General features: G+C 33.5%; 1 protein-coding gene and 3 pseudogenes across 9 annotated transcripts; 2 read left to right on the plus strand and 2 right to left on the minus strand.

Annotated features, from left to right (window-relative positions):
• Positions 1–4,328: 4,328 nt before the first annotated feature.
• On the plus strand, positions 4,329–7,543 carry LOC111300794 (uncharacterized; annotated as a pseudogene). The gene is made up of 4 exons (XR_016330077.1): positions 4,329–6,307; positions 6,734–6,834; positions 6,916–6,996; positions 7,258–7,543. The product of XR_016330077.1 is annotated as an uncharacterized LOC111300794 (transcript).
• Positions 7,544–7,699: 156 nt separating this feature from the next.
• LOC111300055 (syntaxin-112 pseudogene) lies at positions 7,700–9,264 on the minus strand (annotated as a pseudogene). The gene is made up of 3 exons (XR_016330076.1): positions 9,150–9,264; positions 8,965–9,028; positions 7,700–8,868 (listed from the first exon to the last, which is right to left on the minus strand). The product of XR_016330076.1 is annotated as a syntaxin-112 pseudogene (transcript).
• Positions 8,851–13,499, minus strand: LOC111300054 (uncharacterized). 3 transcript variants are annotated; one of them, XM_022895660.2, is made up of 4 exons: positions 12,267–13,486; positions 12,074–12,176; positions 10,826–11,007; positions 8,851–9,264 (listed from the first exon to the last, which is right to left on the minus strand). In XM_022895660.2, the coding sequence occupies exons 1-4, from the start codon at positions 13,061–13,063 to the stop codon at positions 9,261–9,263; spliced, it is 1,086 nt and encodes a 361-aa protein (XP_022751395.1). In that variant the 5' UTR covers positions 13,064–13,486; the 3' UTR covers positions 8,851–9,260. The 3 variants fall into 3 exon arrangements, with proteins under 3 accessions (XP_022751395.1, XP_022751393.1, XP_022751394.1); XM_022895658.2 differs by lacking the exon at positions 8,851–9,264 and adding an exon at positions 10,088–10,657 and having other exon boundaries at positions 12,267–13,499; XM_022895659.2 differs by lacking the exon at positions 8,851–9,264 and adding an exon at positions 10,088–10,657 and having other exon boundaries at positions 12,074–12,155; positions 12,267–13,477.
• A 674-nt stretch (positions 13,500–14,173) lies between these two features.
• On the plus strand, positions 14,174–17,592 carry LOC111301078 (gamma carbonic anhydrase 1, mitochondrial pseudogene; annotated as a pseudogene). Of its 4 annotated transcripts, none has more exons than XR_016330081.1 (4): positions 14,174–14,382; positions 14,489–14,570; positions 14,729–16,036; positions 16,906–17,592. The product of XR_016330081.1 is annotated as a gamma carbonic anhydrase 1, mitochondrial pseudogene, transcript variant X4 (transcript). The 4 variants fall into 4 exon arrangements; XR_016330078.1 differs by lacking the exon at positions 16,906–17,592 and having other exon boundaries at positions 14,729–14,936; positions 15,885–16,898; XR_016330080.1 differs by lacking the exon at positions 16,906–17,592 and having other exon boundaries at positions 15,683–16,898.
• The last annotated feature ends 3,892 nt before the right edge of the window (positions 17,593–21,484 follow it).

Here is a 21,484-nt window from a genome sequence, read left to right on the forward strand (position 1 = left end):
TATGAATAATTGAATCAGTTATTCATTATTAAAAACTATAAATATTAAAATTTAAAATTTAAACTTATTAAACATATATCTTAAAAAACCGAACATAACAAAATCAAAACAAAAGTTTAAATTCACATCTATAAATACGACAATGTAAAAAATCCTAAATCCCGATAATTTCTCCGACTTGTCTTCCGGTTATCGTTAAACAATAAAAAATGTGTAGCTGGTTTATAGAACCAAATCCAAGCCCCAAAGGTAGGAGACATCGCTCTGGCCTGGCCTGGCCTGGCCTAGCCTCCCCTCCCCCGTTGAAATTGATGGCAGCAAGAGCCCAGAGCCTGTGAGGTGTCGATTGAAATTCTGTGGCCAAAAGGCATACGTGGACAGTGGGGGCCCACGTAAAAAACAAAGCTCTGTTTTTGGTTTGGTAGGGTAGGGTCAAAGGTTTGAGGCATGTCAAGAAGAGCTCAATTAGTGGTTGATCCCATGTCAGATTGGAGCCCTGCTAAGGTCCACAGATGCAGGTCCTGGAGCCCATTCCCGATGGTCAGTGGGCTTGATATGACTTCTTTATTTTCATTAATTTTTTAATATTTAATTTATTCGGTTTATCAAATACTATCTTAACAATGCTTTCACAGTTTCATGCAATAGATAAAAAAAAATATTTAATTATAGATCAATGCAATAGATGAAGAAAAAGGAAAACTTTAATTATAGCTTTTCTTTCTTATAATTGTGTTTGGGTGAAAAGATTCTATATTTTCTGGTTTAATTTTTTTAATTTTTAAATTAAAATATATCATAGGTCTTTGTATTTTTTAATTTTTAAAAATTTAAACCTTATAGTATTATTTAAAAAAATTTTAATCTTTATAATATTATTTTTTAAAAATTTAATCCTTGTATATTGTTAATGATTGAATTAAAATCCTTAAAAAATAATATTTTAAGGACTAAATTTCTTTAACTAATAATAAAGAAACAAAATTCTTAAAAATTGAAAAATACATGAATTTCTAACACATTTTGACCTAATTTTTAAAATACTTTAAAATTTTAAATTCTTATCTACTTTACTCATAAAACAAAAATGTTATGCATTTAAATCTTTTCAAACCCGTCATCTTAAACAGTTTGATCAACTATCATGAGCTAATACTTTGTTTTGGTCTCAATCAAAGTATGACAAATGTCTTACCAATACATTCGTGATTTTTATTTTATGCACCATGAAATGGAAAGGTGAGAAGGTTTTGGCTGTGTCACGCTTAAAGTTCAAGGAATTTAAGGGCCAAAACAGTACTACACCCACGAGGGCTGTCAATATAGTGGAGACCGAAGAGATAACCACTGAAATTAGTTACATGCACGTTTAATGTCAAAAGAAAAAGGAAGAATCATCCTTTTCCACGCCTAGCTGAGCTGCACCAAGTTGCTTGATTTGTTGATTGTGGATCCCATGTCTCCTTTCATGCGCATGGATTCTCTCAAATAATATTTATAAATACTAAGAATTAGTTCGATGAAAAGGGGACTACTCGAGCTTGAATCTCCTCATTTTGTGTGTAAAATTGCGTTGGCTTTTTTCGATAAGGTTATGAAATAGGCATCCATTCTTTCAATTCCAACTCTCTTCCCCTACTGTCGCTGCCACCTTGCAATTGACATGCTCTTTGGCCATGGGTAAATAGTCCATTGGAAGTGGAATTTTTGGAGCTTGTCATCATATATACTTATAATAATATTAGTAATGATGAAGTTCAAAATTTTAAAGTCTTTCCATTTTAAAATACACTAATTTATACAAGGGTGAAAAAAAAAACTAAAAATTCATTTAAAATCATAGTATTTGATTCGATTTGAATTTTTTTTTTTGTTTAGTTCAAATCAAGTTAGCTATTAAATATATATATTAAATTCAGGTTGAAAAGTGAAAAATAAAAAGAAAATTAAATCGAACTAAATTATATATCTAATTTTTTATATATCTTTTAAATGTTTATAAAATAAAAATAATAATTTTATGTTAAAATCTATTTAAATATATTAAAATTTTATATGAAAATAATATTTAAAAATAAAAAATTTAAAATTTAAAAACTGACAAATTAAATAGAATTAAATCAAATTAAAAATTGATTATATTCAAATAGAATAAAAATTTAATTTAAATTTAAATCAAAATTTAAAATTTTATAATATGATGTAATATCTAAAAAAATCAAATCCAATTCAATCTAGTTGGAACATTATAGGTAACAATTAAAGAGCTGTGTTTGTTGGTCAATCTTGACAAAGCTGTAGGAAAATAAACTTGTTCTGCAAAAAGCGACAAAACCCACGTCTGGAATCTGTCTCTATAAAGTTATGGCTATTGATTAAGGAGGGAACTCAACATCTTTTGTTTAAGTAATTTAAGGTTTGTCTGAAAGTTCTTTGGCTGTTTATTTCAATCTTTGTTTTCTCTAATCATCTTGTTGCCTGTATATGCTTTCAGTGCCCTCGTGTCTGCATTTTTTCGTCCTTGTCCTTTATGGTTTGGTGGGTTGCTACTCATCTTTGAAAAGAAAAAGAATCAAAGGTTATTTTCCTGATTTTTTTTTAATTTAGTCAAAGCTGAACCACATCAATTCTGTAATCATGCATGTGATTTCTGTCACGGGGTTGTTTATGGAGGAAAATAGGTTGAAATTGATAAGATAATCTTGGATCCTCTAGCTGAGACTTAGATCCTTCAAGGGTCATCCTAAAATACCCAATGACGATCGATCTTCTTTTTTCCTTCTCAGCGGTCAAATATTGATGGTGCTGTATGCTCTTCATGTAGAACAAGAAAAATTTAGCTTGTCTATGTATCATTAGGAAATGCATTGATCAACAAGATTCTCCATAGATAATGAGATTGAGTGTTGTCTTTTCTTTTTATTTTTACATTTTTGGCTTCCTCAACGTTGCAATCTATTTTTATTTGAAATTTTGATACGATATAAATAAAAAATACGAAAATAATATGATTTAAAATTTTAATAAAAATTATAAATCAAAATAAGAAAATCAAAATTTTATTTTATATTTTTGTATCAATATAAATTATAATACATAATTTTTATATAAAATATGACAGAAATATAGCAAATTTAATTGGAACCAATATTATTACTTGGGAAAAAAAAAAAAAAAAGGAGAATAGCGTTGAGATTGGGTTTAACCAGAAAGTTGCAGAATCATGTAAAAAGATGAAATCATTTTCCTTCTTTTATCAGCACTTTTAGAAAAGCAAAAAGCATAAAGAGAAAAGATCAGTTTCTGGGAAGGAAAAAGAGAGAAGAAAAGCGAGTAGGAAGAAAAAGATAAGTGTAGGGTCCGGGATAAGTTGAAAGGTTGATATCTTCAATTGATCAAATATTTTCATGTCAATTAAACTTTGCATTAAAATATGATTTTCATTCTAATGGTTAAAAATATATTAAATTAATAGAAAAGTGATCAGTTGGATAATCAGTCACGCATGCCAGTTGTGGGATTTGTAATTGTCTTTGATATCTTCTTTCTTTCCATAGGAGTTTGTGATTTCCATAGGATGCTTCTTTGTGGGGAAAGGAAGAGAAATGGGGAAGAGGGAAAGCACTTCACATCAGCTGTGGCCATGGAGGACTTGTTTTCACAAGGCAATGTTTCCATTCTTTAGCAGCTGGGTTCCTTCTCACTTTGCCCCAATGTATTCATTTATGTTGAAGGGAGCTTCTGGCTGCACATTTTGAAGCTTTGGCAAACTAGCCTTGTGATCCCTAACCTAACTTTCGACATGAAGTTTTATACAAGAAAAACTTTCTGAGACTGTGATCCCTAACCTAACTTTAACATGAAGTTTTGTAAAAGAAAAACTTGACTGAATTGTTGCAAATTAATTAAAATTGATCAAGTAAATATAGTTACCTTCTTTCATGTCAAATTTCAATGGCCTAGAACAGGCAAAACCAGAGCCGAAAGAAATCTGGGTAAGGCCTCAGGTAGGCCCATAAAAGACAGACAAATCCCAAATAATCATGGGCTTAGGTTGAACCATTGGACAAAGGCTTAGGTTGACCCCTGGATCCATCATCCCCCACTAACCCAAGCAAAGTGACCGGAATGCGACTCGGCTTTAATGCCATAACGACAAAAACGATCGGAGGCTAAAGCTTTAAAGCAATCGTTGGTTTTAAAGTAACATGGCTTTCTCGTTGCATGTATTTCACTTCACTTTTGGCGCAAACCCTTCTGCTAACAACCGACGAAAATGGCGATGGTTTCGATACCATTCTCTGTCCCTTTCTTAAATTATCCTAATCTACGCCCCACCAAGTGGTGGGTTTCTGGTTTTCTTTTTCTTCCATGTTTTCAAATTAAGGGAACAATGCAGTTTACCCTTAATGCTTAAAAACTTCAAACTTCGAAGCCGACAAAGTTCATATTGTTCTGCAGATACTCGGGCATGGCTTTTGCAACTTCAAACCAGAAAGCTGTTTCTTTAGGTGTCAAACTAACACAAGGGAAAGGCAATTTACCTAAGCTTGTGCTCACTTCTGATCATGGCAGGTCAAATTCAAATCTTTAAATATTCAAAAAAGGATGCACATTTATAAAATTTTCTTTTCTGGGTCTTCTTCAAATTCATTTAACTCCCCAAAGTTTGCTGCTTTAATTGGTGACGACTTTTTTTATTGGTTCGGGTCTGAAATGAATGGTTTTATGTACTTGCTTGTTCCTTGACAGGTTTGATGTTTTGGTTTTTCTTTTTGGTGTTGTAGTGAAGCTGAGATTTAATTATTTGGAGGTTGCATTACCTCTTGGAAACTCCCAAGTGGGAGAGACCTTCTTTTTGTGCGGCCTGATGCTGTATTCGACAAAAAGAAGCCAATCTGGTTATATCTCCAGCACTTTCTTTACTTTGATTTTAGCTATTGCGATTTCAAAATGTCTTTAGAAAGTTAAATGAATCTAATTTTTGGTAAAGCTTGCTAGAATTAAAAAAGTAGATTATTGTTGTATTTTTGGGCAAGAAAGTGATTCTAAATGGTTTCATTACCAAAATAAAAAGTTTGTAGTAAAAATATATTGGAAAATCTGACCTTTTTTTTTTTTCCTATTTGGATAGTGGAGGCATTCCATTCGACTGCATTTCATATTTATCGGTTTCTTTTTTTTCTCATGGGCCATTTAACATGTTCTTATAGTGAAATTTGGTGAGGTCTGGTTGGTGCTATGCTACTATGACCCTGACAGAGGGCCATATTTTCCCCCAAGTCTCTATCCACTTTGAGAATAACACTAGAATCTGCAGGGTAGTGTACATACTGTGTTGAAGTTAATTTAAGTGATTCTTTCCACTCTAATACTCTATCATCTTTATTTTATACCTGCAAAAGACCATCCAGAAAAAGAAAAGGAACAATTGAACTACTATTATTTTATTTTTTAATTTATTAGATCCTCTTTTTTTTTAAAAAAAAATTTTGGAACTGCTTATGTAACTCACAGTATGGATTCGCAAGGAATCTGGATTGGTCCCTTGTGGGGTCTGAAAATGTGGAAGGCAATCCTGTTGTAACTCTTGAGCTAAAAGATGGTCCTTACAGCCGTGCTATGTGGGATTTCAGTTTTCAGGCTAGATATAAGGTCTGTAGTTGATTGCTCACTAGTATGAGCTGGGTAAAGATATCCCGCATGATGATGACAATGGTAGTTTCTTTGGTAATTTATGCGTTAGTTTAAAGGTACTGCACTAGTCCAGACTAGATATGTTGATTCTCCTATGCAATTTTGGCTCGTTTTCACTGATTAAATTGGCAGTTTGTTCCCTTTTGTGTTTCCTGGTCATTCTAAACACAAAGAACATTTCCACCGAACTAATAGTTACAAACACAGACAATAAGCCATTTTCTTTCAGCAGTGCCTTGCATTCATATTTTCGTGTAAGTACCTCTAATTCTATGGTTGGTAGATGCAGTTCTTCTAGCATGCCCAAATTAACCTTTACTTTGTATAGGAATGGAGATTTCTTTTTGGCGATAATGCAAAAAAGAAATTTACAATTATTTGCAAGGGAGGAAAAGGAAGACAACACACACATACAGACATGCATATTATAACTTAGGCATTATAATTGAGTTACTTGGCCTTTAAACTTGAATGAAGGAAGTTAGAAATTGATGTTGGACATTTTGATGCAGGCATCTATAACTGGGGTTTCTGTGAAAGGTTTGAAAGTTTGCAAAACTCTGAAAAAAGATCCTGATCCTACGAATCCAATTGAGGGTAGGGAGGAAAGGTCAGTATATTTTGCAAAGACCCGTTATTGGATGCTAATTCAGTACAAATATTTGAACTATAGGTGTTATAGAGAGAGCTCAATAAGATCTCTTGAGGATCTTATTTATAACAATGATTAGGTTCCTAACTCAATCAAATTGTAATTTTATCCAAACTCAAACAATTTTTATTTCATTGACTTTATCTAAATCTTGATATTGACTGTTGAATGTTGAAGGATAATAATGTTTCTCAAATCTTTCAATGCCTGAATGAAGATTGTAGTTAAAACCAAATATATTGTAGTTTTTAGGTGTTCTTACCTTTAATATTAACTATGTCTTCTTTATATTTCTACTTTTTAGCCAACTTGTTTGAGAATGAGTTTTAAAGACTCATGAAAACAATTTTGCTGCATTTTCTAACTGTTATATTTACAATTCAGGGATGTTATCACTTTTCCTGGATTTGTAGATTGCATTTATCTTGATTCTCCTGATGCGGTGCACCTTGATAAGGTGATGTAATATCTATCCGGAATACAAAGTATGCAAGTCCAAGTCTCACATCTCTGTTTTGTTAGAGTAGAGTCAAAAGTTTCCTCATCTTTCTGATTTGCCCTTGCAGTTGGTCAGATGCCGTTTTATGGAACCCACATCGCAGACGGAAGCATGTTTCAAAGATTTTGTTTGCGTTGAAAATGCAAAGGTATACTTTCTTCAGTGGCAACTGGATAAACTTGGTGGAAGCTGGGTTTATATACTTGATTCAACTTTTTTGGCTTGATAATAATAGTTCAGTCAGCGCGAGTTACTATACTCTTGCTCCATAATATCATAGCAAATGTTTTGAAACTTCTATGTCTAAGGAGAGGTTGAAACCCTTTTTCAGATGGCGCTCTTGATATGCTTGGCATTCTCTACCGTTTATTTCCAAATTAATGTTTTCTTTTTATTTATGGTTACTCAGATCGGAACTGTCCAGCTAGAGCCCAATCAATATTGGATAGCTAAACAACATCTCACCATTGGCTGAACTGCTCAGTGTAGATTGTACAGTTTCCAAAGTTTATGGGATAAGTGCACTTCCTTGTTTTTTTTTTTTTTTTTTTTTTTTTTTGAGGCAAAAATTTTGGTTTCTGTTTACAAAGCTTACTAGCTACATGAACTATTTCCAAATTCCAAGTTTCTTAACAATGTCATTTCAAGTTTTTGTATTAATTATTGAGTTGATAATATGGTGTTCTTTCCCTCCTCACTATTTATCTCCACAAGTACATTTGCCATACCTAAAACCAGAAGAGTGATCAATTAGCTAAACCACCTCTGGTGCTCCATCAGGCAGGTGGTACAGTAGAGATCAATTTAAGAGAGCTAAAACCAGAAGGAAAACAGACACAGACAGCAACGAATAAGAAAGAGAAGCATTCCCCAATTATTATACCAACTCAACCAAGCAATTCCAATCTCCATGGACATTCATGTCAGACAATAGAACCAAAATATTGTATCACTATGAAAATGAGGAAAAATAGTTGAAAAAACATTTGATTAGAAGTCACTTGGATGAACGAATTTACAGACCTAGAACCCTTTAACAGCTACAAGCCACTTTAAAGTGCCCAAAACATTGCCTACTCTTGTGCTTCTCAAGAAACTAGCATGGAAATGATGCAAACCAGAAGTATAATCAAACCAACACCCCAAACCCAATATACCCATGCCTTCTTCTTCTTCTTCATTTGATTTGCATAGTAAAGGTTATTGGTTCCACCACTGATAAAATTACCTGCATTGGCCACATTTTCTTCAATATCATCCATTTTTTCCCCTTGTGCCTCAACAAGAACAGCCATGTCAAGGAACACCTGATGCAGCCTTTGCAAACTTCTCTGAATATCCATCACAGCCTCATACCTTTCCTTGCTTCTCAAATCCATTTCCACTTTCTCTGAAAATAACTGAACTTTTTCACCACCTGAAACCACCTTTTCAAGCACATCTTCACTTGGTAACTCTCCGGTGGCATTGTAGTATCTTCTCTTGAGATCTTCTTTATGATCTGATACAATCTTTTCCCTCAAGGCCTGAAAATCATTCATCATTTCCCTAAGCTTAACCCTCAAACCATTGGTTATTGACATCCTGGTTCGATCAACATATGTCCCTTCTTGATACGCTTCTGACAATCTCCTATAGGTTACATTGGATCTATCGAGTGATTGAAGCCTTGCCTTGACAATCTTTGCTTTTCTAAGAATGGAAACCGTGTCTGACTCCATCCTATCTCTTAACCCTCGAAGAACTTTGGTGCTGTGAGTGGACTTGGTTTCTTCATTAAGGGTTTGAAGATCAAGCACGAGACTGGTAATCTCTTCCATCGTGATCTTGATTGATGCCACTTCTTGAAAAAACTGAGAGAGGTTGTTTTCATCTGTGGGGTTGAGTTGACCTAGGCCTTTTTCCATATCAGGATCGGCTTCTAAGTCTTTCTCTGCATGTTTCTTCAGTTCCACATAATTTAAGAACGACTTTGTCATTAGATCATTCATCTTTCCAAGAATTTTGCAGAAAAACCCTCCTGCAAAACAATCAAGAACAGAAAATGAAAAAATTTTCCGGGAAAAAATGCATCAGAAATGAAAACCCACCGTCTTGTAAAAGAAGAGATACTGACCCTTATTTTAGATTAACTTCTAGAGATTCTTGGTTATCTTCTTTTAAACTGATTCTTCAGGAGTCTAAAATATGTACACCATTGTTAACCGAGACAAACTCAGGAAAACTATTGCATGAATAAAGTAAAATATAGTAATAAAGGGAAAGGGAAAAATTTAAAGGGAAAAAAACCCATGAAGAAACCTGAAAGTTGGATTCCAAGAAAACCAAGGAGAACTCTTAGCCCTGCTCTGTTGAGTGTCAAAGCCTTCATAGAAATGCCAAGAACCCCTCTCTGTCTCTCTTTTGTCTGTTTTATCTGCAAGTGTATGGGGTTTGGACGTGAATGGTAAAAGCAAAATACAGCAAAAAACAGTGGAAATGGGGAGTTTTAAAGTGAATCAGGGAACGCGATTGTTCAGTTACGGAATTTAAATTTTCGTTTATAACAGGGTAGCCGTTGGGAGAGTTTTCCATTAGACGCTACCGTTTAGCATATAATTCATTCACCTGTTTCTTTTTCTAACATTGTTTTCATTGGTTTTTGAGTGCCGGTTACCAATAGTTAACGGAAAATTAGCTTCAGATGACTTGTTAATTGTTCATACTAATGGTTTCAGTTTAATAAGATTGCATTTACCTTATCATGTGACGACAATTTCGATATACCTGTTTTTTACAGTTACTTATTGAATACTTAAAATTTTCAACAATTTTGTTTTGAAATTGAGATGAAATCTTCTTGATGTAATAGCTAACAAATGTTCATGCATGAAGAACATGGTGCTAGAAACATTGCATTTACTCTGCCATGTTTCATTGAGGTGCTTTTCATGGCATTTACATTTTGAAAAAGAAGAGAGGAAAAGAGGACCATGACTTGTTTTTTGTTTGTATAAATGAATGACAGTTTGATCTCAAGTCTTGTAGGTTAATCCTATTTCTTAAGGACAGGTATTGTGAGCCGAACTTTGGTCCAGGACATTAGTTTTAAACCAACTTTATTATTCATTACTTAAAATAAAATGACATCTCAGCCTAACTCAAACTAATTTCAGCAAATATAAAACCAACATTTTCACATCCAATAAGTGGTCTAGCCTCTGTTCCAGCACATGAGCTTTGATATCATGATCTTCATGTCCAGGGTTACAACATCAGTGAAGTTCATAGCACCGAGTAAAAATCAAATATAATCAAAATATGAAAGCTTTTGCTGCTTCAGCACGACCGCAATGTTTATTACAACTTACAAGTATTCAACCATGATCTCATGGCATCACCCTGATAAGTGAAGTTCTGATTCCTGTCAAATATTCTGCCTTCAATGTTACTAGGACTAAAAGAATGCTTTGATACAATAGGCGCTGATGCAATATTTCTTTAGGGGCCATTTTGAAAGAAATATCAGAATACAAGATTAAAAAATGGATTAAAGTACTTAGGTTCATCTTTGTTTAACAGCAGCAAAACATTCCTTCAAAAAATTATGAAGCTCAGATGAATATATGCTGGGAAAAGTCCGATAGTGGTCCACATGGGGAGATGTGCCAAAGTTGAAGGAGAATACTTTTATCCCCTTCTTTCTCATCTCCTCAATACACAACTCAACTGATTTATATGGAATAAGCTTATCAGCTGTGCTATAAAGATACAGCTGAGGACAGGGAGGATGGTGCTCCATGATAGCATTAATGATTGTTCTTAACCTTCTGCAGAATGAGGAAAATGTAATAGCTTGCATCGATCAGTTTTTCACCACAACCACAAGATTTGGTCATATTTAGAGAGCACATAGCATTGCATGTAGGCATGAAAACATATTTTTGGTCGTTTAACAATATATGGGAACCGATATACAGCATAAAGGGAAAACCTACCTGTTCACATCAGGCATATTTAGAGCATATCCGAAGAACTTTTCCAGGGCAGATAGCAGCACAGCTTCAATCATCCCAGGTTCCTCTTTCTGCAATTTTGAATCAGTCACTGCACTTTCTAATCCATTTATTGAAGAGCTGCGTTTCTTCAGTATAGCAGCACCAAAACCACCTGCCCAGACCTGCAAAGATGAAGAGAATATGTGAATCATCACTACTTTTCCCAGTCAGATTTGATCAGAAAGGCCAGGATTTTCAAAATGACGATAATTTCTTCATCAAAATAAAGTTACGAAGTTAAAAGCCAGAACAAATGAACCTCCACCCTTATACAGCGGCCAATGAGGTCAAAGAAATTTAACCAGGATTCTTGTTTTAATGCTGGACATACAACATATACTTTCCCAGATTTTTTGAATGGAAAAAAAGAAAAATAAAAAGACAATTCTGCTTAAATACTGCGTGTATCCTAGGATAGGATGAGCCCTTTTCTCCCCTAAGGAGAGCAAAAAAGCCTGAGCATGAAAACAGATAAAACATGTCAGTGAAGCTCCTAGTCAAAGACCTTGATACCTTTAACCTTTTAAAAACCTCATAGAATTTAGGAAAGTCTTGTGAAAATCAAAATAGCTATAATAGAGCTCTGAACAAAGTTGGAATAACTAAGAAAATCAAAAAGTTGAAAGCCTATTATTTGAATCCAGAGGACAGACACATTTTTATCCGCTTTTCGAATCGGTGACAATATTTTCAGAACAACTATGATAATTTCCCACTAATACACATTCTAATGTCTTTTCTACAGCTAATACGTGAATCTAAGGTTTCACAATAGAGTAAACAAAGCATAAAACATGGATGTAACTTAGATCAAACATAGAGTAGTGCTAGAAAGTGACAGAAATTTCCAAATGCTTCATCCAGAACCTGAACTCATCCTCATTATCTTGGATCAAAGGCCAGATTAGTCATAATCCTCTTTGACTACCTGGGAAGAAAGATGATAACCTACAACAACAAACTAAGCCTTTTCCCATTCTATCAGGTCAGCTTGGATCTTATTAACTCCATTATGTGCTATTTCAGACCAGATCTTTGGTAATATTAGATAAAGAACTCAAGGTCATAATCTGACATAAAGCCTTATTTCAAAACTCAAAGCTCACTGAGTAATCATCCATCAATCATAAATAAAAAATCTTCTTTAATAACTAAACTCAAAGAATCAACATAAAAAAAAAAAAAAACCTTAGGATTTAAAGGGCCAGCTGATCCTGAATCAATAATTACTCCTCTTATCTTCTCTTTCAATCCATCTCTTCTCTGAAAACTGTTAAGAATTGAACCATATCTGATAAAAAACAAATAATGCCTGAATTTACTTTCCACAACCAAAATTTAAAAATAAAAAATAAAAGAACCTTTATTCATAAAAACTTACACGAACCACCCAGTGTTGCTAAAAGTATGGAAAATGAAGCACCTTTCACGACCATCTTCCTCTTTCTCCAAAACGTACCTGGCCAACTCATTTTCAAACTCAGATATACGCTGCTCAAGCCTTACACCAAGATCTAACCACAGCAATTCCTTAACTTCTACAACAAAAGTAACGGCATGGATTCCTCTTGAATTGTACCATTCCACATATCTCTTTAAATGCTTGGTTTTAGCCCCAAGCCATCCCAAAAGAACTACGGTTATGGCTTTGTCTTTGCTTCCAAAAGCCTCAGCTTTTCCACATCGATCGGCAACAATCTCCGGCGCTTTGTTCCAAGCGGCATGGATTCCTCTTGAATTGTACCATTCCCCATATCTCTTTGAATGCTTGGTTTGAGCCCCAAGCCATCCCAAAAGAACCACGGTTATGACTTTGTCTTCGCTTCCAAAAGCCTCAGCTTTCCCACCTCTATCGTTAACAATCTCCGGCGCTTTGCTCCAATCTAAAACCGTGTCTTTCGCATTGGATCCAATGAATGCGTTGAAAGAAGAAGAAATGGAAAGAAAAGAAGACTTAAAGGGATTTGCCGAGACTCTGAAAAAGGCGTCGTTTCGGAACCTTTGAGGGAGTTTGAGAAAATGGGTTCTTGTAAATTTAGTTGGAAACGGTGGTGTTGGTGTCGTTTTGGTGATAATTGAAGAAAAACCGAGAGCGTTAGAGGAAGCAGCTTCCATGGGAGAAATTTTCAGCTGAGGATTTAGAAAAGGGAGAGCTTTATATAATGGCTTCTTCCACATTAAAAATATCTAAAAATAAAAAAAGGAACCCAGGAAACTCAGGGCTACTGAGATGGCTATAGATTATAGTATCTACTAGATTGAAAATCTATGATTTACTAGTTGGTTTGGGTCTGTTTTAAAAAAAAATGGAATTTCAGAAGTGTAGGAAGCTTTGGTCTTTATTTATCTTCCATGTGGAATGTGGTTTTCTTGGAAAAAAATGGTTTTTTAAGACAAGTTCACCGGGAGAAGGGGCTGGCATAGCTGCAAACAAATTTTGACCTTTTTTGCAAGGTATCAATGTTTTTGGAATTCCTTTTCAAAGCTATCATTCGACGTCAGGGCATGAAAGTTTTAGAGACTGTCAATTGCTTATTTCTGTTTTTTGGATGTTGGGTTTGAAAGATTAATGAAGATAATCAGAAGAAAAAATGTTTCATGTTGGATATTATTAGGGACATTTTACCAATGAAGATTGGGACCCTTACTTGAACTTCAACTTTGCATATTACCACTGCATCCAAACTTTTTTATTTTTAGACAATTTTTAAGCAGCATTAAAGCTGTAAAATGATCTAAAAGTGCCAGGAAATTGGAGAGGTTCACAAGGAAAATGGGATACGAAATCAAATTCTGGTGCAAGGTTTGGACTTTGCCGCAATGGATTGAGTTTGAGCTATTATAATATTAAATTTGAATTCAAACTCGATTTTAAATTTAAATTTTATAATTTAATTTTTAAAATTGAATTCGATTGGATTTTATTTTTTAAATTTAATTTGATATAAAATTTAAATTATTTGATCTCATTTTAAATTAATATAAAAAAATAAATTTAATTTTTATATTTAATAAAATTTAATTATTTGTATTTGAATTTAAGATATTTTATTAATTAAAATAATAAAAATATTAATATATTTAAAAATTTTGATTAAATTTAAAAATTACTTCAATAAAATATAAAAATATTTAAATTCGACTTGATTTATAAATTAAATTATTTAAATTCAAACTTATTCAATAATAATTTAATTAAATTTAAATTTTATTTAAATTCAACTAAAATAAATTACAAATATTAATGTGTTAACACCAGCTACATAACTCGCAGGCTTAGTACCTCAACCGCTAAAACCAATTCTTAAAATATCCCCTTCGGCCAAGTTCTCACCCCCTTTTTCCTTTTTTTTTTTTTTTGAAGCAATAATTAAAGGCTACTCTTCATTGGTTAGTCAGGGTTTAAGAAGCATGTGCAGCATAGTTAGGGACAACAGAGTTGTTAAACCCAATCTCTAATAGGTTTCCTGCTCCTTTAAGAAATTTTCATCAGCCAAGTAAGCTAATTTTAGCTCTCATCTTCAACTTAGTATTTCTTGACTGTGTTTTACTTTTATCTGAATACTTATTCTTTCTCTTTGTTTGTCTGCCGTGAACTTGAAGGAAGCAAATGTGAGATGAACAGGACGGCTTTTGCTTTAAAGGGGATTATGGCGTCATTCCTTGACTAGTGAACCTGTTCAAGGTCAGTTTTTAACTATTAGGCTATTAGCCAATTAGTTCTTGTTCTTCTATCATCTCTTTACCCATTCATTGGCTCATTTATTTGTTTCTTAAACTTGGAATTACTTCTTGTTGTTTCCTGCAATCGGGTTAAGTAAGGATATTGGTAAATGGTGACAGATTTCAAGATAGTTTGGTCATTCAAACTACTTTCAGCAGAGATTTTGTGATAACTTCTCCATTAGAGCAGGACCAAGCTATTGCTGGAGCATAACTAGGTTTTGTTCACATGGGGCAGTCTGCAATTGAGACTGTACCCAACCTACATTTGCAAATATAGAATTCTTTTGAGAACAAAAATTGGCTATATTTTTCCCATTTCCTTTTGGTAAGTTTTGGCATAAATGTATGATCAAATGATATGATAAAACATTTCATTTTGGTTATCTCTTCTCACTCCATGCCTGCATGTATGATCAAATGATATGATAAAACAAAAGTTTCAATACTCATGGCTTTCAGTAATCACAACAAATGGAGCTTAACACGATGTTGTCTGATATTCAAGGAATAAGCTGCAATATATTAGAGTTTTGCTAGTCAAATTCATTTATGCATGATTATTAAATGCTATACACGTGAGTTTGAATTACATCTTGAATGAAGCTTTCATGATAGTTGGTGCAGTTTCCAAATGCTAAGAGCTTGATCTTCACTGGTAAAAGTTCCAATTTTTGGATTAGGACAAAGCTTACTGCTGTGACTTTTACTTTCCTTCTTTGAGTTTCTGTTTTTGAACTTACAGTTAAAGAAACGTCTCGGGCCAGAAAATCTGCTTTTGTCTCAAAAGCTGTACCAATGTTTTGAATATCTTCAAACAATGTATTAAATTTCCAATTTGAATAAGATCAATGGTAACCTACTTGAGCTAGTTTTGTTTGATTGTATGGTAATTCTATTTAAGGGGTTATGTTTTAAGTATCGCGTCCCCAAAGTTGGAACATTGTACTATCAAAATCCATGATAGCATTTGAGCACACTCGGTCTCTTTCCTCCTGTTCTCTCTATTTGTGTGTTGTTGCATGCTATGTCTATGCTGGCTGTTCCTTTCTGAATTTGACTTTTGATGTGTAGGTGATGTCAATTACATTAGTATTGGGTCTGGAACAAATATCCAAAATAATTCCTTGTTCATGTTGCAAAATCTAACTTAAGTGGGAAGGTTTTACCAACCATTGTTGGAAGTAATGTTACTGTGGGTGACCTGTCCTTAATACCGGTCCTTGACCGAGGTTTTAGTATCATGAAAATGTAATCACTGATAAAAACTGGACAGGTCATAGTGCTGTTTTACATGGATGTACCATTGAGGATGAAGCATTTGTTTGTATGGGGGCTATCCTATTAGATGGAGTTTATGTTGAGAAGCATGCCATGGTTGCTGTTGGAGCTCTTGTGAGGCAGAATACTAGGATCCCATGTGGAGAGGTTTGTGGACACTTCTTCACTGACTTGCTTTAAATCTTATAGATTCTATTTAAATTCATAACTTTGTAAGTTGTTCTTGTGAGATGCAAAGTTTTATGGTTTAGAGATATATTAAATAGCTACGCGTGGCTTTATTTAAATACACATACCTGGTTCAGTGAAATAGATACACAGTAGATAAGATTCATATGCAAAATGATAAGAGATTGCAGTTGTAAGCGGTAGTCTGTATTGCTTTCAAATGGAAGCTTGATCCAACCTGCATTTCTCATATCAGTGGCTAGAATGAATGGCACATATATTTTAGGCGTTTTGGAGGGAGAGGAAACCTGCCATTACCAAGCTCTGACAAGAAACCTTGGAGGCGGTTTTTAACCCCCTGCTTTGATCATGGCCCCCATGGGGTTAAAATTTAAGATTAATCCAAGGAGAATGAATTGATCCTGCAGCTTTTAGCCCAAAAAGCTATCTTATAAATGAAGTTCTAAATTTGTAAACAGATGTAATCCTTTGTAATTACGGGTTTGGGGAGGTAACCCAGCCAAGTTCCTAAGGAAACTAACAGAAGAAGAGATGGCCTTCATTTCTGAGTCAGCCCTAAAGTATTCCAAATTGACCCAAGTTCATGCAGCAGAAAATACAGAGAGCTTTGATGAAATTGAATTTCAGAAGGTGCTTCGCAAGAAATTTGCTCGCCGCAATGAGGAATATGATTCAATGCTTGGGGTTGTTCGTGAGACACCTCCTGAGCTTATCCTTCCTAATAACATTATTCCTGATAAAGTGCCAAAAACTGCTTAGGAGTCGATAATTCTTTTGTATGGTTACTTGAGATTCAATGTCACTGAATATTTTGTTATGATCTGCAGATTTACAGAGAATGGCTGCATTTCAGTTCCAATAATTTTGGGATGCCTGGCTGAACTCAAGTGTTGAAATTGAATCATAGTGCACAACCAGGCATATAGTCACGGTTACCCTCTTTGGATTTAGTGTTAAAATGGAAAAACATCCTATTTCCATTCCCATTCCCCCTGATCTCCACCTAAAACATTCTATTGCCGGAGGGCCGAGCCCACCATGATAGAGAGCATACCAATGGCCTTTTGGGCTTGAACAGGTGAATATAAAATAAGGGCCCTGACTGTTATTAATAATGATGTGTAGTGAAGTGTAAGGCTCCTGACTCTGGAGTCGAGCCTTGGGCTGGTAGAAAAGTTCCCGAGCATGAGGCCATTTTCCAAAGCTGTAAAGCTTGTGTGTGAAAGCGAAGAGCACTTTTTGGGTAGCTTGAGGGAGGGCTCTTAAAGGATTGCATAATTGCTTTACCCTCAACCACAGCCAGGCCTGCCATTTCTCTCAAACGGCCATTATTAATGTATCAGAATTCAGATGCTTCAGCTTCATTCTTTTAAAGTTCATAATGGAATATTCATGATAGCCCTCTAACAGTCAGTAGCTTAACTCAATGGCCAAGAAATTGAAGCCCCATTCCAATTTCCATCAATAACAGTGAGTGACAAGTGAAAATCTAATTAATTCTCTGCATGGTTAAAGCTTGGCCAATTATTTGTACCCTAAAGTCAAATTATTGGAGGGACATTGGCCACTTGACTTAAGCATCACATCCTTGAGATTTTGTTCATTTCTTAGCAGACTCCAGCATTAACATCACCTTGCTTCTTTGTACTACTTTTCTTAATACCTGAAGCAATCACAGTGGCACTAAGCTGAAGAAAAAGGATTGAAAAGCCATAGACGTGGTCAATCAACAATGTTTGTTAAACCAAAATGACTTCTCAAACAACTATGGAATATGGATGGCCAACTCTAACATCTAAGAAACCAAACATGTTTTTAGTGTCACAATCCAACCAACAAAACCTATTATTGATGCTGATGCTAACGTAGAAGTGAACTAATTGGAACCATGATCTCACAATCTGTCTTTGGTTGTAGTTGTTGGGTTCTTTTTTCTTAATTTTTTTCTCTCAACAAATCCGCAACTTATGGCGAAACTTGTAGTTCATGTCCTTGACCAATGACCAGTTCCTTCTATTTTTGTTTCAAAACCTGCTCAATATCAGAATATGCTCTACCACTCAGCAACTCTGATTTGTGGGACCAAACATTTCTGTATCATATTATGTTTCTTTACCAAGCAATTCTCACTTTATTATTTTAATACAACATGGGATTTCTATAATAATTTCATTCTGCATAATATAGTCTCCCTCCACTCTTCCTCCAAATCAATCTTTGATTCATCAATTACTCACATTTGAAAATGTTAAAGGAAATAATAAATAAAAATTACACCTTCAACTTCAATATTTTTAAACAGAAAAATAATAATTGAACCAAATCAAGTTGATTAAATTATTGTCATTTGAATTGTGAGAGAAGTTGGTTTAATTAACCAAGCCATTTATAATATATTTGGATGATGGGTAGTAATGGCAATGGGTCAGAGAAGGACGAGTTTTTGTTAGTTTTGAACTCAATCCAATTTTATAAAATAAATACTTGAATATGATTTAATTTGATATTAAAATATTAATTTTTATATTTAATCTGATTCATATATATGTATAAAATCGTAATTGACTTGATTTAATATGTAATTAATTTAATAATTTTAATTTAATATAATATTTATAAAATATTAATTTTTAATATAAATTATATCTTTTTTATATATAAATATAATATTTTTATTAAGTTAATATTTTAAATTAAAGCATTGTGTAATAATTTTATTAATATAATATATAAATATAAAATTAAATAAATAATATAAAATATTTTTTATATATCGAATTAGGTTAGGATAAATTTACTTAAAACCCAACTTCAATTTTATTTTAAAAAAACTCTACTTAACCCAAAATTTAATTTTAAAAAAAAAAAAACTAATCTTATATGATTGAAACTTGACGAATTCGAGTATTATTGGCAACCTTAATCATGCATAATGCTGCTCATGGGATTGTGTTTTGCTTGCTTGCTCTTTTAAAGTTAATAATATAATGTATTTTGTGTTGATTATGAGAAATACTACATGATTAAACAAACAAATTTAAATGCAAAAATGATTTTTTTTTTTTGGAGTTTTGCATAGTGTGACAGACAAAAAGGGACAAACATGAGGGGCCAAGTTTAGCCCTCTTTTATGGTTTTGCTAATTGGTGTGAGGTCATAGAAGGGGCCCCAACCTTGGGATTTCAATAATTCAACTTTTTTCTTCAAGTTCACCCTAGCAGAAGAATGACATGGTTCTTACCTGTTTGGCCTTGAGATAGCTACAACTTTTTATGGCAGGAGCTGGGATTCTTAATAAGATTGCAGACATTTTGAATCTTTGCCTTTATTTTTTGAAACACAGTTTTTCTTTTGGAACTTTGAACCAAGGAAACAAAAGGAAAGGTAGGTTATCTATGACTGGGAAAACACTGGTAAACTTTGCATATTTGGCTAGTGGCAGGCTGTACTTGGGAAAAAAAAAAGCCAAAGCAAGGAAATAAAAAGAAGATCCTGTCATTGTTTAAGTCATTTGCATTTGAATGCCCTAGAAGACCAGAAACTGGATTACATCTTTTTCATTGTGTTTTTGAGAAGGGGGGAATATGAGGTAGCCATGGTTGAAAGATAAATCATGGTTCATATAGGCTCCTGGGAATCATGTCTTCAAAACTATCAGCTTAGCTGTTTTAGTTTGCTGTCATAGTATTAACCCTGTTTAATTTCATTGAAGGAAAGCATGAGCAGAAGCAATATAAAAGATGATCATTTTGGTGGTCCAAACCCACGGGGGGAGTAATGAAAAATGGGCTACAAAATTCGGCCTAGGTCAAAATCAAGTCAGCCAAATTCAAATATAATTGGACCGCTTGGAGCCAGGGTTGCAGCCAAAGCCAAAAACCTTGTTTGCAAGTTGCCACCAGTTGAGGACAGTTACCTCCTGCTTTATGCTGCAATCAACAGTCGCTATCAGATCCTTCTCGGGGAAGATGTGCATGTCTATCTACTCTCTTTTATGGACACTTACCCCCCATCTAATTCTTCTTTGTTTCCATGCTAAAACCATTGTCTCATACCTAATATTTTTCTTATTTGATTGGTTTTCCATAAAACTAGTCTTCATGCTTCATAATCAAAATTCTTTCCACTTGCGGTCCAATGGCAAGCTCAGGCTCCCATCTCTACTTGGATTCAGATTTATATTTCCAACAATATTCCTTTTACTTTACTCGTTTCTTTACTTTTGAATCCAAAATTCTTTCTGTTAATCAATTAATATCTCGATTCATTAAAAAATATATGTATTTATCATTGAATCAAATGCGGGATAATGATATTGGAAACTATGAATAATTAGTGGCAAAAAAATCTATCAAATGAAATAGTGCAGGTAACTGAAGAAAAAATGAGGAAGGATTTATGATTAGGGTTTGAGACAGCTGGAAGTTTTGAAATTATCAAGCATAATACAAAAAACTTATGCTGGGGACCAAAGATAATTCTGTCTGGATAAGATGTCTGAATTGACAATCAAGATTACAGTTGAACCTTGGTTACTACCACCAAATGCTTTCCTGGCTTTCAATTGAAGCACTGATCTAACATTCTTGTTCACACCTCACATTTCTCCCTCTAATCCCCAACACATTATCTAAATTGAAATTATGATCTCAACCACCCAAAAATTAAAAAAATAAATAAAAATACTAGATTTTAAAAGAAACCCAAGTTGTCAATATGTTACAGAATTCAAGAAAAAACAAGAAATATAGTTTTAAGGTGGAACTATGAAGGAAGGAAAACTTAGAAAACTATGATATATACCAAATGTTTTTGTTTATAATTTTCAAAGAAAATGACAAGAAAAAGGGTTTCAAGTTACAACATAGAAATATCAATTTCATGCATGCACCCCAAGCCTTCAAGGAATCAATAATAAGCCAAAACAGAAAAAAAAAAAAAAAAAAAAGCCTCAATGCTTCCAAACAAGTTCGATTGAGCATGACCGTCCTTCCCAACCACATTTCTTTCTTTTTACATAAAAATAAATAAATAATTAATAAATAATAAAATAACAAATACTTTAATAATGAAAATTTTTAATTTCATCATTAGCAAATAACACATATAGATTAATTTAAAAATAAAAATAAAATATGTGTTATTTTATTATTTTTTTGTAAAATTACAAAATTTTATTAACAATGTATTAAATAAAATTTTTAATTAATTAACAAAATTTATATTCTCTAAATATATTTTTTAAAGCATGAAACTAAAAATAAATTGTAAAATTAATTTAAAAATTATAAAAAAAAGCGATAAAAATTACAGATAAAAAATTGGTTCACCAACATCATGATTCATGAAATATGATTATATATATTTTTTCTAAAAATTAAATAATTTATGTACTTCAATTTAATA

The sequence above is a fragment of the Durio zibethinus genome, chromosome 18, assembly GCF_047325235.1.
Source record: "Durio zibethinus cultivar Kanyao isolate XHJ-2024 chromosome 18, ASM4732523v1, whole genome shotgun sequence".
In the NCBI taxonomy this organism is placed as follows: domain Eukaryota; kingdom Viridiplantae; phylum Streptophyta; class Magnoliopsida; order Malvales; family Malvaceae; genus Durio; species Durio zibethinus.

Excerpts from the sequence above, each read along its gene's own strand:
- LOC111300054 (XM_022895658.2), bottom strand. The coding sequence starts at position 13,063 with ATGTGGAAGAAGCCATTATATAAAGCTCTCCCTTTTCTAAATCCTCAG. Across the intron at positions 11,008-12,073 it reads CTGGCCCTTTAAATCCTAAG|GTCTGGGCAGGTGGTTTTGG; the intron begins GTTTTTTTTTTT and ends TCATCTTTGCAG. Across the intron at positions 10,658-10,825 it reads AATATGCCTGATGTGAACAG|AAGGTTAAGAACAATCATTA; the intron begins GTAGGTTTTCCC and ends CTCATTCTGCAG.